Source organism: Anolis carolinensis, chromosome 2 (genome assembly GCF_035594765.1).
Source record: "Anolis carolinensis isolate JA03-04 chromosome 2, rAnoCar3.1.pri, whole genome shotgun sequence".
NCBI lineage: Eukaryota > Metazoa > Chordata > Lepidosauria > Squamata > Dactyloidae > Anolis > Anolis carolinensis.
Window position 1 is genome coordinate 150,963,246 of NC_085842.1, and position 17,548 is coordinate 150,980,793.

The following is a 17,548-nucleotide window of genomic DNA, read 5'->3' on the forward strand; positions in this document are numbered from 1 at the left end:
GTCACTAAGCTGGCCCACCATTCCTCACACTTGTGCCTACTACTTTTTGGATTTCAACTCCTATCAGCCCCAGAGAGTGGCTTATAGCAATGCTGGGAGTCATAGCCAAATATCTGGTGACCACACTGGAAAAATGTCTAATAATATCTAACACAGTGGTTCTCAACCTGTGGGTCCCCATGTGTTTTGGTCTACAACTCCCAGAAATACCAGCCAGTTTACAGCTGTTAGGATTTCTGGGAGTTGAAGGCCAAAACATCTGGGGACCCACAAGTTGAGAACTACTGATCTAGTATGCCTTTCTATTGATAAGACTCTTGAAAGCAGGCAACTGAAGGTCAACTTTTTAGAACAAGTGTTTATTGTTTCCCAGTCAGTACATACAAATCAGGCAAAGCTCCAAGGAGCCTGAGATGAGGTTAGTTTACATGCGGGGTTTTTTTTTAAAAAAAAACAAACACTTTAAACAATATTGTTACAATGACACAATTAAAAGCATCAAATTAGAGTTTGCCCTCCCCATGCCTTATGTTGCAGTCACATTAAGATGAATGTACAAATTATGTTGCCATACATGATATGTACAAGTTAACCTTGATAAAAAGACACAGTGAGTCATTGTTGTCAAGTAATTAAAACTGCCATGTGGCACTGGATGCTACGGAGGGCCATTTTGAACCTCTGCAGGTTTTTTTTTTTTAGCACTGTTACCCCCCTACGCAGAAATTGACAGAAACTATTCTGAATTATGCACACTCCAAATGCCACAATCCCAGCCTGATGCAACTTAAGAAATTTCATTTACAGTGCTGATGCTTGAGGATATTATTCTCTAGGTTGTTTGTGCTTGATAGTGTTGGCCCTTTCATTTTGTGTTCCCATGAGAGTTTATATATTGCTTTTTCTTCCAACTACAAGTATATGAAGTTGAACAACTCAGTGGGAAAATTCAATAGCCTAGGCAATTCAATCTCACTGCCTTTTTAAAAAATATAAAGATTTCTGTGCTTATGAAAAAAAACTGGAGACCTAAAAGTATAGCACTGGGGAGAAATTGCGGGTGAAATATTTTGATGCCTTTCCTTCAAAACCTTTTTCCACTGCCTAGAAATCCACAATGATTCGATAACACATGTTCAGTTCTCTCTCACACATACACATACATTCACAGAGAAAAGGATAAAGGGAATCCTACATTGGTCAACCAAGTTCTCTTTGTACTGATGCCCAAAACTGAGCTAGCTCCAGCGACAAACAGCCCAACGTTATAGGCTTGACATAGCATGAAAAACTGGAGAATTCATTGCTGAAGGAAGTGTGCTATTGTCTGCTGTTAATATCTTTGTCATGATGCTAGAGCAAGGATGAGCAATGGGAAGGACAAATTTTCACCTCCTCTACCCTCAGCCCACGTGCTGTCCCCACTTATTTCCCCAAATTCCTTTCTTGGAACTTCATACTAGCAGAAATGACAATCAACAGTGACATGCCATAACTTCTGACTGCCATTTTTAACTGCTATATGACTGAAAAAAAATTGTCTGGCAAGTTCAATGTGGGTGAGGAGTTTTAAATGACTAAATGGGCTGTTTTTTAAATAAGGAGAATGAAATGGGGGGGGGGGGCTACAAAGATGGGGCAATAGTTGGCATGGGCAAACTTCGGCCCTCCAGTATTTTGAACTTCAACTCCCAGAAATCTCAGCCAGCTGAGCGGCTGTTAAAAACTGTGGGAGTTCCCATTATGGCGGTGAGAGATAGAAAATATGTATATGCATAAAAATAACGGTAGATGCCAAAAGTTAATGTATGGTAGATTGTATTGAATATTATGTGTCTGCTGTAAAACAAACAATGTATAACACATCTACTGAATTATGATAAAATAAATAAAAATATTTAAAATAAACAATAAAAGCAGCAGAGACACACACAAAAAAAAGGAATTATGGGAGTTGAAGTCCAAATCACTTGGGGGCTGAAGTTTGCCCATGCATGGGTTATAGGCTGTTGTGGCCCATATGTCACACTGGTGACTGGCTTTATGAGTCCTGAGCAAGGTAACCTCAGACTACTAACTACAATGCTTTCCACAACTATAAAAAATTACTTTTTACTCTCAAAATTTCATGATGGCTGAGGAATTCAGGACTCCAAACTAATCTTTCTGTATTCTCCTCTCATCCCAAGAGGTGTGTCTGAAGCAGCTCCAATTGCTGCTGCCATCCTGTGCCATGGCAGTCTCTGACCTTCTAGTGCAGGATGCTTTCTGGAGCAATAGCAAGTCAGAATACAAATAGGAGGTAATCTGCCTATGATTCCTGCCCCACTATACTGCCTAAAGGGCTGATCCACTATGAGGAAAAAATAAAAGGTTTTCATTAAACAAGTTGTAATTTTAATTAAGTATGAACCCTGTGTGTTTGACTGGAATTCAAGCAAGGCAACGAGCAGGAAGAGGAACATGGCCCTCTATATTGCTCTTTCTTAAACTGTGGGTCTCAACCTCAAATGGGAATCCCATTAGCTCAATGTTGTGGTCCTGAAAAAATTGGCAATAATAAAAGTTTTCTGAACGTCACTTAGTAGCTGTTTGAGACATTTACGTGAAACTGTTATGCAGTTTTTACAATGGACTCTGCAGCAGATGCTACAGATATACTTCATAAAAAAGAATACCAGCCTGTTTAGCAAGTTTTGCAAATGCTGATTTGTTATCAGTAAATGTTTGATTTATTCTTATTGTATACATCTATATACCCAGGGTAATTAAAACATTTCTCAGGCCAAGAGGGGTCCCAAGTGGAAAAGTGGCCAATGATCAGGGATTCTGAGAACAGAGCTCTAAAACACACAAAAGCCCAGAATTTGGGAAACACTACTCTAGATGCTGTTGGCCTCCAGCTCCCATCAGCTCTAACCAGCTTGGAGGCCACTGACACCTAGAAGGTTACAGGGTCCCCATCCTTGGTAAAGAGTGACATAATGATCCTGCTTGTTAAAGAGATTATACAACATTATACAACGGAAGAAAAACAGCCATCATTGCATAACCCAACCAGGAGCACAATTACATCTATTTGTGGGTCCCTGTCCCACAATTTGAAACAAAACCTGCTCTATGGCAGTAGTCTTGTATGACCTCCCAATTTGTTCCAGCCTTCCTGTTAATTTTGTTCTCCTAAAGTGTGGGAGAAAAGAATGGTTAAAAGTGTCCAACTTTTGACATACAGACACCATTTTAAAGAGGTTAATTTTAAATTTTGTTTTCATTTTTTCTTTTTAGAAAAATCAGTGCTAAAAACAGAAGTCAACTTTTAAAATATGCATACATCTTTTTAAAAAACAAAGTAATAAAAATCATGTAAAAAGAACAACAAAGTTAGGTTCTTTGGATAGTTGATATAAAAACAATGGAGGGAAAATACAAAGAATAATACATGCAACAACAAAAAATTGTAAAAAAAAAATCAGCTTGTTCCATATAGTACCTGAGGCCACCATAGCAAGAGTTGGTGATTTTTCATGTCAATTCAAGAAGCAAAGGAACAGATGACAAAGGTGAACACTGTGTATGGATCTTGTACCATATACACCATTCCAGTGCTGTCAAAAGGTGATGATAGTGGTGGTGGTGGTGGTGGTAGTGATGGTAACAAAATGTAGCATAGAGCCAAGCCAGGCATAGGCTTTGTGCAGAGGCCTCTCCAGAGGAGAGATGAAATTCACTGTAGTGGATGGTATTGCATTTTTGACCCAGAAGTGAGGAGCATTTTCTTTCATGGCAAGCACCCCACGTTCCTTAGGTCAAGGTACACCACACGTCAGTGCTTTATTTACTTGTACAGTTTTATTATTTGCTCTAACAAAATAATAATTAAAAAGAAGCCTGGACCACACCATCAATGATGGACAAAAGGGCCCCAAAGTCAGTGCGGAAGAAAATAGAAGTGGATAAGCTATGCACATACGTGTGACAGTCCAAATCCTAATTCCTCACCCCGCCTTGCTAAAAAAAGGCCAGGAAGGACAATGCACTGGTGTCAAGAAGGGAGCAGGAAGAGACGACAGGTCACAGAGAAGACTTCAGAGGCATTCGGTCTGGGGATGGATGTACTGGGCACCATCGTACGTATACAAGAGAGGAAGACTATAAACACTGAGTGTGAAAACAGCTGCCAGTCGAACAGAAAGGATAATCCCTGGAAGACTATCAGGTGGGCCAGTGAAGGTCTCCTTTGGCTCAGTCCTCTGACGAACACCCTTCTCTGCCACTTCAGCAGGGAGGCAATCCTACTCTCTGCACTCCACATGCCTTCGGTTGGTATTGGGTTCTGCTACAAAGTTTGTGTGCCGTTCTTTACAAGGTGGGATTTAGGCTTGAATCTCGGTGCCGTACTGTCGCCTGTGATCATCATTAACCGATAAATAGGTTGATCGCATACTTGGAGAATACTACAAAGGGAAGAAAGAAGTGAAGGAAAGTGAGACATGATGGTTCAAAAACCCAACTTTGACATCTAACTAGTAAAGATTGAAGAATGACCCTCTAAAGTGCCACTGAGGAAGTCCTTCGTTTGTTTTTTGGCAACTTTGTTTAAACATTTGCTTACAGTTCCTGTGGCTAGAAAACAGCAGGGCTGCATCCTGACCACTGGCATAGAGGGAGTGAGGAGTGAAATGAGGTGACAACAGAAAGGCAGCCAGAAAAAGGTAAGCGATAATGCTAGGCAGAACTATACAACTTGAGGTCATTTTTAAAAGAAGCGGTGTTAGTTGGGGGAAAAGTGAAGCACACACAGAGGATCCAGCAAAAGAGATGGAGGCAAGACAAGTGGATCAAAAGGAGCAGGAGGAGGACCCATCTTGGAAGTGACCATTTGGAAATACAAAATAACACCCATTTTGAATCTGTCTTGGTAAATATGTTTTTCAAAAACAAATCTGATTTGGGTTTATATCAAGCCTTTCAGTTTAGTGATCCAACTCAGTTCAAAACAGATTGTAATAATACAACAAAACAATTCATTCCTCTAATCTCCCCCTCTAACAATGTTGTACTAGCATTAGAGCAAGTTGCTTTTTCTTCAGAGAGTGGCACCAACTCGGTTCATACAGAAAGAATTCTTTAAAGGGCTTATGTGAAGCTAGGCAAACTTCCTAAATGGTTACTACAAGGGCATGGCAGAACACTTCAGACAAGTTGCTTTTAGAACTACAATTTCCAGATTCCCCTCTGCAAAAAAAGTGTCCTTTCTGAGCTTTGGCCCGTACCTGATTAAATTCAAACATGTTGGTAGAATATCAGAGTTTTAAAATATATGCTAGGTTGCATTCGCTTTCCAAGATGAGCATTACAAGTAAATACCAGAGGACATCATATCTGAATTTAAGTTCTCTTCCATATGTACTTGTAAGGGAATTCTCTATGTGATGTGTCAAGTGATCCTAAGATTCAGATTTCTATTGCTTTGTAGTTCAAAGGGTGAAATCTTTCATCCAGCATCACTACCATTTACAAGAGCGGTAGGGAATGGTGGTAGGCTGGAGGGGTATGTTAGCTTTCCAGGAGACTTTGGAAGGCTGCACCCTGTCCACTGCAACCACCACAAAAACTCTCTTAGCCCTAAAATTATTCAAACTTCTTCCATGGTAAAACTGCTATCTTTATTCCCTTGAGGACACTGGGACAATTTGTAACCCTAGGAGGCAGAACTACAACAATGGAATCAGGATGCACATTGCCTATCCTGATCTATATGCATTAAACTAAAAGTACACACTACACAATCACTTCTACTGGAAGCTGACTGAAAAATCATGCTGGAGGACCTACAAATGCCAAAAGAAGTGTTCTCTCTAGGCCTTCCAACACAACTCTGTGGTGGCAATTGACCAGAGTCACACTTGAGGACCTAGAGAAGTGGTTCTCAACTTGTGGGTCCCCCAGGTGTTTTAGCCTATAACTCCCAGCCAGTTTACCAGCTGTTAGGATTTCTGGGAATTGAAGGCCAAAACATCGGGGGACCCACAGGTTGAGAATCACTGAGAATCTTAGAGAGAACATATGAATCAAATCTTCAAACAATTGATTCCATAAAAGTGAAAACCCAAATGTGGAGGGTCAACTGTACTTCCTTGGATGCATAGAGTGAGGTACCAAGGAAAAAACTAGCTGTCAAAATACAAAACTTATGAGTATTGTGATGAGATGACAAGTTCAGTACCTAAGCAAACCACTCATCATTATCTGAAATTGTATTTATTATTCTCTTGTGCAACTCTGCTTTGCATAGCCAGCACTAGAAACCACCACCAGTACATACTTTAAAAATAAACACGGCTTGGCTATCTTGCCCATAATGTAAGACAGGCTCACAACTGGATTGCAAATGCAAGGAGAACTGACTGTACCATTCTACACAATGCAGTGGGCCCTTCAGGCAGCATCTTTTACTGCTAAGAAAGGGACAGCTGCTTATGGGATTTATATGCTACTTTGAATTTGCTGAATGGATACCACTTGCTACTTATGCAGCAAAATGTCTTGAGCAGGCTTGCAGTAGTATTGGAAAACCAGCACTAAGAAGCAGCTGCTATGTGTGTTTGTATGGTTGTGCATGTGTGTCTGTGAGAGAGGATGAAACAGAGCAAGAGATAAAATGAATATAAATTAGGAGGAAATGAGTATCTTCCAAGTCACAGCATTAAGGAAAATTATTCACAGTCTATTTTTCTGGAACTCAGAAAAGCTTGAAAGCCTTTCCTTGGGGGATTTAAATCCCATTTAAACTGAACAGTTCAGTATATGCAGGGTGGGGTCTGAATTAATCTAACTGCACTTAGCTTCATCGTCATCTTTCAGCTTTGGTAAGTGCAAACTCTGCAAGAGCAAGATTAAAAGCTCCCAAACTGGCACAGTCCCAGTGTTTCAACACCTGACTTATAAATAGCAACTGCAAAAGACAGAACAACTGTCACTTAGCCTTCAGAAACGAGACGGTGGCATCTTGTAGTTCAAATCTCAGCTATGCTGTTCCTCCTGATCTGGGCTTTTGATTTAGTTCTTATTTACTGGTGGCCAAGACTACCATTTTGCTTGTCTACATTATGCAGCTTTTCTCTCTGTTAAATCACAACTTGACTGGATATGTCCCTATGGAGACCATAAATGTGTCTATTTGTTCTGCTGATGGAATTGGATTCCACATAGTAAGGGTACAGCTAAGAGCCATTTGCATTACTTGTTCCATTTTTGGTTTCATTACAAATGCAAATTATATACTTTTCTGGTTTGCATGATGTGCAAATTGCTACAGTGCCAATAGTCTGCATGTATCATGAATGGGGAAAATAACAGGCACTGTATTTTACATAAAGGAACAACACATAGAGGAATCATTTGTTTTTTTCATTTCCTCTGCAGTACTGTTACTCTCTGAAACAGCTTTCAATCTAGTTAGTTATTAAAGGGTCACAATATATTTGACCTCTACAACTTAGGTTCCAAAAGGTTTGTACCATATCCTCAGAGCAGGCAGATAGGCTTACTTTGGGGCTCTTTTTTCATCTGTGGTGATGAAACTTATTTCCTCTTACTATCTGAACAGGAATCGAAAGCTAAGAGTGCTGTGACCACTTGAGCACCTCTACTGCTGATCCCAGTCTGCTAACTTCAAAAAACTGTGTTTACCAGTACTCTCAACTGGGTGCCTGTGAAAAATTACTCCTTTGTAAAGGCAACTATGTGATCACTTTAGTAAAATAACGGTACATTGTTTTATTGATGCAGTGCATGTTTTACTACGTGTTGTGGTGTGTCTTCAAGCCATTTCCAATGTATAGTAAACTATCACAGGACTTTCTTGGTAAGATTTTCTCAGAGGGGGTTTGCCACTGTTTTCATCTAAGGCTGAGAGAGTGTACCTTGCCTAAGGTCACCAATGGGTTTTCATGGCCGAACGGGGATAAGTAATTTGGTCTTCAGATTCCTAGTGCAATGCTCAAACCACTACCCCACATTGGCTCCTGAGACATTTTTCATGTGGGGAAAAGGATGTTAGGACTTATTGTAATATTTTTGTTTTCTTGGAAGAGTTGCTGCTCCAAATCATTCCAAGTGAAAAGAATATGCAAATTAGGCTTGAAATGTACTCCCCAACAGCAACTTGCTTCTAGTTTTAGAAGCTGCGGAAGTGAACGAGACAAAAATAATGACAAAACAACAAGGACTTTAAAAGCTCCAGAACTAAAGTCTGTGACTTAGAAATAGTAAGGAAGAAAAAGAAACATCTTGTAACATTTGCAAGGATTAGAGCTCTGTTTTATTTGTCAATTGGTGATTTCTGAATTCTACCCATATAGAAGTAATCACCCCAAGGAGAAAAAGATGTGCTCCAAGCACTGTAGAAAACAAAGGAGCCCTGGGAAGACCCCAAAATCATTTCTCTTTTCTTCACAACGAACTTTATAATAGAGATACCCAGAAATAGCAAGCAATTTGATGGTGACTCCTCCAAAAAATAAATACATGTTGAGAAAGCCATTGGTCAGAGAAGCTTTCTGCCAAGGTCAGATTATCTTGGTCATTGCACGTGTCAACTGATGGCCTTGTAGGAGTCTGGCAAATGACTACTAGAGATGGCAGGATAATAAACAGATGCCCCTCAGGCAAAGGCCTGTTAACTTGGTGAGATGCTGTGATGACTCATGGGCCTTGTAGTCCTGCTCATGACATTGTGATGCCTGATGAAGAAGAAAACTTGGGTTTTTTACCTTCCCAGTCAGAACTGGAATCTTCTCAGCAAGATCTTTCCCAGGCAGATCTGGGAACCTTGCACCTGCAAGAAAGCTGTGTCCCAGAAGTATGTCAAACAAACCCTGAGCCTACATCTCCTGTGTTCTCTCGCCATGAATTTTGTAAACAACAGAGAGGTTTGGAAGCAGCCTCGCGCAGGAGTGCTAGAATAACAGCTAAGAATTTAGCCAATTAAGCCTGCTTTTCGTGAGAATCTTTAAGGAGTCAAACATCTGGCCTCAGAGTTTAGCTTTCGTTTCTGGTTCCCAGAGAACTGCTTCGGCGGGAAAGTTAGACTCTATATAGGTGTTTTACCCGCGAAGTAACTTTGCGGAGTCAATTCGTCAGCCTCCGGAGCGAGTTGTGTCTGGACAGCGCGCTCCGTTTCAAGCCTCGTTCCTGCTCAAGCCTTGTCCTGGTTTCCAGCCTTCGCTCCTGTTTCCCAGCCTTTGTTTACCTACGGACCTTGCCTTGTTTCCCAGGACTAAACCTTGCCTTGTTTCACGGATTTTACCAAGTTATTCCACGGACCTTGTTCTTGTTCCTCGTTACCTTGTTCCACGATTCAAGCCTTGTTTCAAGTATCAAGTTATTTCCTAGCCTTGCTCAAGTTCATGGACTAAAGGACCTTGTCATCTCCCCTCACTTTGCTTGGCAAAGTGAGTGTTTCGGTTATTTGGATTACAACTTTGGACCTTAATATTTCATATTGGACATTGTTTCTTTGGACTAATTCTGACCTTTCCTGAAAGGTCTAATTCTGGACTATTTTCTACACTTGTTTTTATTAACTTTATATATTCCTTCAATAAAGATATTAGATAGATTCTGGCCTCTGTGTATGGTTATTGGTGCCTTGCAGCCTGGGTCCTGACAGTTTGACTCCGCCCCCCTAAGCACCAATTAACCTCGGCCAGTATGTCTACCGGAGCCGGACCTGGACCGGGCGGCCAGCCGATTACCTACACCATCGACAAGGATGAGGTGGACCGAATCCGTGATAAGCTCAATGCACAGGATGGGGAAATAAAGGGTTTGAAGGAACGCGGAATCAGTCTTCCGGCCATGGCGTTGCCAACCAAGTTTACTGGAGAAGCTTCTAAGGTTCACGTTTTCCGTCGCCAATGTCAAGCTTATCTAGAGGCCCGTGCTGCCGAGTTTCCCCAAGAAGACATCAAAGTGGCGTGGGTTTACAGTCTTCTAGACGGGCCAGCGGCCAACTGGGCGACGGCACTGTTCGACCAAGCCTCTCCACACCTAAGATCAGCGCAACGCTTCTTGGACCACCTTAAGGAGACTTGGGGAATCGAGGACAATTTGGAGGCAGCCGGTCACAAACTCCGCCGCCTCTTCCAAGGAGACAGACCCATGTCTCAGTACATAGCCGAGTTCCGAGTGCTGGCCCACAACACCGGCTGGAATGATGTAGCCCTCAGAGGACAATTCCGGGAGGGTCTCAACATCGAAATGCTGGAGGAAATCTCCAAGGTGGATCCTCCCCAGACCCTCGAAGCACTCATTGATCAATGTTTACGGGCTGAAGTCATGATTGCCAACAGAAAACAGTGGGTTCGAGGCCAGAGCGGTAGAGCTGGGGCAAAACCCCCCGCTCCCGCCAGCGTTCAGCCACGTCCAGTGTGGAGACCCCCACCACCAACCCCATACCCCAGAGGAAGCGAGGAGGTGCCGATGCAGTTGGGCAACGTGCGTCCCAGACTAGATGCCGCCGAGAAGGCCCGTCGTCAACGCTTAAACCTCTGTTGGTACTGCGGGAACGGGGGCCACTTCGCCAGAGAGTGCCCAGCCAAAGGGAAGCCCGCCGCCCGTCTTGCGGCGGCGTCCTCCACGGAGACGAAGGCGTCTGAGGCGGCTGGCACACAGCCGGCGGGGGAAGCCAACGACCGGGCGTAGAGAGGCTCGCCAACCCGGTCAAAAAACCCATTCAAGAGCCGCCAACCGGGGTCCTGTTCCTTCTAGTGGTCACCTTATGGTCAGCAAAAAAGGGACCCGTCATGATCCACGCCATGATAGACTCCGGAGCCACCAACAATTTCATTGATAGAGAGTATGCCGACTCTCTGGGATTACAATATCATGACTTCAAGAATGCCCGTGTGGTGCAAGCCATAGACGGCCGCCCCCTCAAGACGGGCCCCGTAAGCCAGTGGTCGGAACCCACCAGGATGTGGATAAGAGAACATATGGAAGAGATTTCCTTCTTTGTTACTGAGGTTCCCCATTTCCCTGTGATTTTGGGGATTCCATGGCTGACACTTCACGACCCAAACATCTCCTGGTCCAACAGGGAGCTGCAGTTCGCTTCAAAGTACTGCCAAAACCATTGCCTCGTAGCCAAGGTCTGCCATACCACAGACACCGAGCCCATTATCACCTTGCCAAAGAAGTACTCCGAGTATTGGGATGTATTCAATGAAAAAGAAGCCGAGAGACTACCCCCACATAGACCTTATGACTGTGCCATTGACTTGGTGGAGGGGGCCCCGATCCCGCGAGGGCATCTCTACTCCCTGACTGAACCGGAGCAAGAAGCTCTCAGGGAGTTCATAGAGACAAACCTTCGCAAGGGATTCATCAGACCCTCTCAATCTCCAGCCGCCTCCCCGGTGATGTTTGTGAAAAAGAAGTCAGGAGACTTACGCTTGGTGGTGGACTATAGAGCATTGAACAATATCACAAAGCGAAACAGCTATCCCCTGCCTTTAATCTCGGACCTTCTAGACCGACTCCGAGGAGCCAAGGTCTACACCAAGCTGGATCTTCGGGGGGCTTATAATCTAGTTCGCATCAGAGAAGGGGACGAGTGGAAGACCGCCTTCCAGACTAAATTCGGATTATTTGAGTCCCGAGTTATGAATTATGGATTATGCGGAGCTCCCGCAACGTTCCAGCATTTTGTCAATGACATCTTTCAGGATTATCTAGATCGGTTCTTGATAATCTACCTCGACGATTTTTTGGTGTTTTCTAGATCACAATCAGAGCATGAGAACCACGTCAAAATGGTGTTACAACGATTGCGGGATCATGGGCTCTATGCCAAGCTGGAAAAATGTGCTTTTGATCTACAAGAGGTAGATTTCCTGGGGTACCGCATCTCGCCTCTAGGGCTCTCCATGGACCCGGCAAAGGTTTCAGCAGTATTGGAATGGCGGGCGCCAACCAACAAGAAAGAGGTGCAGCGTTTCTTGGGGTTCGCGAACTATTACCGCAAGTTCATTCCAGATTTTGCCCGCTGGTCTGACCCAATCACCAGCTGCATCCGTGGGAAACAGCCCTTCCGCTGGACAGATCAAGCAGAGAAAGGGTTCCAGCAACTAAAGAAATTATTCACGTCCCAGCCAATTCTTCAGCACCCAGATCCTGAAACCCTTTTTGTTGTGCAAGCAGACGCCTCTGATGTGGCAATTGGGGCTGTACTCCTACAACCGGTGGGAGATCACCTTCATCCTTGTGCCTTTTATTCCCGTCAACTAACAGCACCAGAGAGAAATTACACCATCTGGGAAAAGGAACTATTGGCCATAAAGGCAGCCTTTGAAACTTGGAGACATTGGCTAGAAGGGGCCAAATTTCCCATTGAAGTCCATACTGATCATCGGAATCTAGAGCATCTAAGAACCGCCCGCAAACTAAATCAGAGGCAACAACGTTGGGCTTTATTCTTTGAACGTTTTAACTTCCAGATTCATTATGTAACCCCAGCTCAAACCAAGCAAGCAGACGCCCTGTCACGTAAACCGGAATACGCTGCAGGACGCAAGGAGACCTTTGAATCCCAACTATTACAACCCGAGAACTTTACCACGCTCACAGTGGGGAACACCAAATCCACTCTCATTGATTCAACTTCTCCTACTCTTGGACCCCTCTGTGCTCAAGAAATCAGGGCTAGTCAGCAAGCAGATGCCTGGGCGCAAGACCAACTCCGTCAAGGATTGCAATTTCCCTTCTCACTTAAGGATGGACTGCTTTGCTATAGAAATCATGTTTATATCCCACCAGGGCAGGGCAGGGAAAAAGCACTTCGTCTGTGTCATGACTGCAAGCCAGCAGGGCATTTCGGACTATTTAAAACCATGCATTTGATCCTAAGAGATTTCTGGTGGCCCAAGATCCGCAAGGATGTGGAAAAATATGTCAACACCTGCCCAGTATGCCAGCGCTCCAAGACAAGACGGGAGAAGCCCTCAGGGCTTCTGCATCCCCTTCCTACTCCATCTCGCCCATGGGAAATAATCTCTGCGGATTTTATCACTGACCTACCACCTTCCTGTGGATTCACCACGATCCTAGTGGTGGTGGACCTTTTCACCAAGTTAGCCCATTTCATTCCCTGTGAAGGCCTTCCCACGGCCAAAGAGACGGCAGATCTATTCCTCCAACATGTTTTCAGATTACATGGATTGCCCAAGAGTCTGGTCACAGACCGTGGATCTCAATTCACCTCTCGTTTCTGGAAGGCACTACAAAAACTATTGGGCATAGACTCTCGTTTATCTTCAGCTCATCATCCTCAAACAGATGGGCAAACGGAGCGCACCAATGCCACTTTGGAACAGTACCTTCGCTGTTATGTAAACTACCAACAGGATAATTGGGCTTCTCTATTACCACTGTCAGAGTTTGCCTACAACAATGGAGTCCAGGCTTCTACAAAAGAAACGCCGTTCTTTGCAAACTACGGCTTCCATCCACGTTTCTTTCCCCCTGTCATTGAAACTTCAGAAGTCCCCGCAGCAGAGGATTGGCTGCAGGAACTCACAGCAGTGCAACAACTTTTGCTCCAACAACTAGACCAAGCCAAGGAGGACTATAAACGTCACGCGGACAAACATCGCCAACCGGGCCCCGAAATCAAGGTAGGAGATCGGGTTTTTCTGTCCACTCGCTTTTTGCCCTCCCATCGCCCTTGCCGGAAGTTAGATGCCCGTTTCATTGGCCCCTATCCTGTGGTGGCGCAATTAAACCCCGTGACTTTCAAACTCCAACTTCCGCGTTCAATGCGCATTCACCCAGTGTTTCACCGCTCCCTGCTCCTTCCGGCGGATGGTGTGCGTCCTGATACAGACCAACCGGCCCCCCCTCCTGTTTTGATGAATGGGGAGGAGGAGTTCGAGGTTGAGGACATTTTGGATTCTCGCTTTCACCGCCGCCGCCTGCAATATCTCATTGACTGGGTGGGTTTTGGCCCTGAGGAACGTTCTTGGGAAGACGCCTCCACAGTCCATGCTCCTGATCTGACCCGTCGCTTTCATCAGACCTATCCCGCCAAGCCACGACCTCGCGCCTCGGGGAGAGAGTCCCAGTTTGGGAGGGGGCTTGAGGAGGGGGATAGTGTGATGACTCATGGGCCTTGTAGTCCTGCTCATGACATTGTGATGCCTGATGAAGAAGAAAACTTGGGTTTTTTACCTTCCCAGTCAGAACTGGAATCTTCTCAGCAAGATCTTTCCCAGGCAGATCTGGGAACCTTGCACCTGCAAGAAAGCTGTGTCCCAGAAGTATGTCAAACAAACCCTGAGCCTACATCTCCTGTGTTCTCTCGCCATGAATTTTGTAAACAACAGAGAGGTTTGGAAGCAGCCTCGCGCAGGAGTGCTAGAATAACAGCTAAGAATTTAGCCAATTAAGCCTGCTTTTCGTGAGAATCTTTAAGGAGTCAAACATCTGGCCTCAGAGTTTAGCTTTCGTTTCTGGTTCCCAGAGAACTGCTTCGGCGGGAAAGTTAGACTCTATATAGGTGTTTTACCCGCGAAGTAACTTTGCGGAGTCAATTCGTCAGCCTCCGGAGCGAGTTGTGTCTGGACAGCGCGCTCCGTTTCAAGCCTCGTTCCTGCTCAAGCCTTGTCCTGGTTTCCAGCCTTCGCTCCTGTTTCCCAGCCTTTGTTTACCTACGGACCTTGCCTTGTTTCCCAGGACTAAACCTTGCCTTGTTTCACGGATTTTACCAAGTTATTCCACGGACCTTGTTCTTGTTCCTCGTTACCTTGTTCCACGATTCAAGCCTTGTTTCAAGTATCAAGTTATTTCCTAGCCTTGCTCAAGTTCATGGACTAAAGGACCTTGTCATCTCCCCTCACTTTGCTTGGCAAAGTGAGTGTTTCGGTTATTTGGATTACAACTTTGGACCTTAATATTTCATATTGGACATTGTTTCTTTGGACTAATTCTGACCTTTCCTGAAAGGTCTAATTCTGGACTATTTTCTACACTTGTTTTTATTAACTTTATATATTCCTTCAATAAAGATATTAGATAGATTCTGGCCTCTGTGTATGGTTATTGGTGCCTTGCAGCCTGGGTCCTGACAGATGCACACATTTATTAGCCTCACCGCAATCACCAGGAAGACCTTCTATAACATGGTGTTAAGCTGAAAACAAGTAAATAATCAGAGTCCTTGAAAGGCTTTGGCATGCTTGAGTTAAACTTCAACATCCAATTAGTGTCATTTCTTCTCAGTATTTTTTAAATGTATTTAAACTTTTGCATCTTCTGAAATACAGAATTGATGTCATAACTAAAGTCTGGCTGAAGACGAACATAGCTATGGTTAGTAATACTCTCATAGTTCTACGATCCTAGGTGATGAAGTAATGGCTGCTAAAAATGATGCTGAAACACCATGTCCAGGAAAGGAACTGAGAAACACCTCATTGCAAAGTCTCAAAGGAAAGCTGGTCAGGCTTAGAACTGTTTATACATTTTCAAATGAAGAACATGAAAGACCTATACATCATTAGGGTCCTTGGGAAGATAGTAGGAATGCAGATTCTTTTTTTGTTCATAATTTTATTGTACAGACCTGTTCTGGTGCAGTCTAGCACAGTAATTCCCAAACTTTGCTCTTTCTAATGCTTTAGATTTCACTTTCCAAAATTCTTGACTATTAACCATATTGACTGAGATTCTGGGAGTTGAAGTCTGAAGCCAATGGAGCACTCAGTTTGGGAACCACTGGTCTAGAGGAAGACAATGATGCTAATAACTGGCATCCATTAATTATAATGTACCCTTCTGGGTCAAGGTTAACCAGGTAGCTTAACAAACACTATTAATGGAAGTCCAACAAGAAGCTACTATGACTCCAATAGTCAGCTGTGGAGCAAAAAGCAGTCTGCATCTGAATACTGTATGTTCATAAGTTGATCTCATATAAAAGTCGAGGGCAAAATTTAGGGCCAAAATTATGGAATCTGATATAAACCATGGATAAGTCAAGAATAGAAAAAGGATTTTATCCTGAGAGTCAAGAACCAAACTGGGAACATGTTGTTACTCCATGAGGGAATGCACTTCAAGCCTAACTTGCATATTCCTGTCAATCAGAAAAGTGGGAAGAGCAACATTAGTAAATATATTCCCTGCCAATGTATGAAAATTTATTTCAGTGTATTATCTTGCTCTCTCCCATCAGTTAAAGTTAAATGCCAAATTGAACACACCATCATGAAGGAGGGGGACTTCACTGCATTACATTGGTCTTAATTAGCTATGTAAAAATGTGTTTGCTGGAAAATTCTGAGGGAAATTGATAATTTTTCTACAATTATAATCTGCATAGGGAAAACCTCCTGTGACAGTACACAAACCAATAAATCAAGAAAATACAGTCAAGTTCTAAAAAAATTACAGGTCTCAATTCTAGCAATTCAGTTGCTTATGAAGGAAGGGGAAACTCACATCACAGGGAAGAAAATTACAGTTTATCAGGAAAGGGGGGGGGGGAGAACACACAACTTGCCCCCAAAACAAACCCCAGCCCCAAATCAAGAAAAGATACAACAAAAAATTGAAGAAGCAACTTACTCTTGAAGGGCAACATAGCTCCAAAACAGTTGATGCAAAAACAAAGCAAACGTTAGCAGGCAAGATGTGATTTAGTAGAACATTATGCCAAACTTAATTGTGTGCTTTTGCTTACAGTGAAATAAGTTGGGATAAAAAGGTGTGAACGAAAAGATAAACCAAGCAAAGAGTACATACTCATCTTCTAGACGTTAGAACTCGAAACTCTTTTCTTCAGAAGCAAGACAATTAAACAAAACGTTAAAATGAGCACAGGGGAAATAAATTAAAAAATATGGCACTGTGTAATATGTTTATATTTATAAAGACAGTACAAAGACATAGATATCGGTGGGCAAAATCTGCCCATGTGATAGGTTTGCAGATTGGGGATAAGCGTGAGGCAAATGCCAATGCCGTCACATGAACTTGCTCTCTGCCCTATCGCCAGATAATTGCTCACTGCTGGCCTAGAACTGCAGTCTCAACTGACTGCATCCAAGCCTTGGCAGCTGAACAACTGTGGGACCAAGAAATGTCAGACTCCAAAAAGGTAGGACTTCCTGCAGCCATTTTCACTTTCCAGAAGATATGAACCTATGGGTTCAGGACTGTCATTTCTGGAAAGGTCTGCATTGAGATTTTTTTAAAATGTTCTTTTCCTCATCTCTAGCATCAGAAACAAAACTATATACTTTTTAAAAATGCAGGAAGCTTTCTCGTCCCTTTTTTGTTTTGGAAAAATGTGTTTGCCTATTGAGAGAGTGTTAGTAAAAACAGAGGAAAACAAAGGGCTTGTTATAAAAAAGATTTAGCCTCTGACGCCCACCGTACCGTGGGGGGAGGCGATCCTCTTCCAATCAGTGGGACGTTTTCATAGCGTGGATTCCCACCAAAGAGCACAGCTTGGTTCCTGCAGGTAGAGAGGAGTAAGATCAGGAGG

At 43.4% G+C, this 17,548-nt stretch overlaps 1 protein-coding gene across 5 annotated transcripts in view; it reads right to left on the reverse strand.

Moving 5' to 3' along the window:
- Positions 1-338: 338 nt before the first annotated feature.
- Positions 339-17,548, reverse strand: part of ttyh2 (tweety family member 2) — an 88,337-nt gene continuing 71,127 nt past the window's right edge. For 3 of the 5 annotated variants that reach the window (XM_062970843.1, XM_062970840.1, XM_008104116.3), the window contains 2 exons: positions 17,440-17,518; positions 339-4,454 (listed from right to left, as the gene is read on the reverse strand). In XM_062970843.1, the coding sequence (XP_062826913.1) occupies positions 4,374-4,454; positions 17,440-17,518 (160 nt within the window). In that variant the 3' untranslated portion in view covers positions 339-4,373. Of the gene's footprint in view, positions 4,455-16,803; positions 16,838-17,439; positions 17,519-17,548 lie in introns of all 5 variants that reach the window. The other 2 variants (XM_062970842.1, XM_062970841.1) reach the window with 2 other exon arrangements.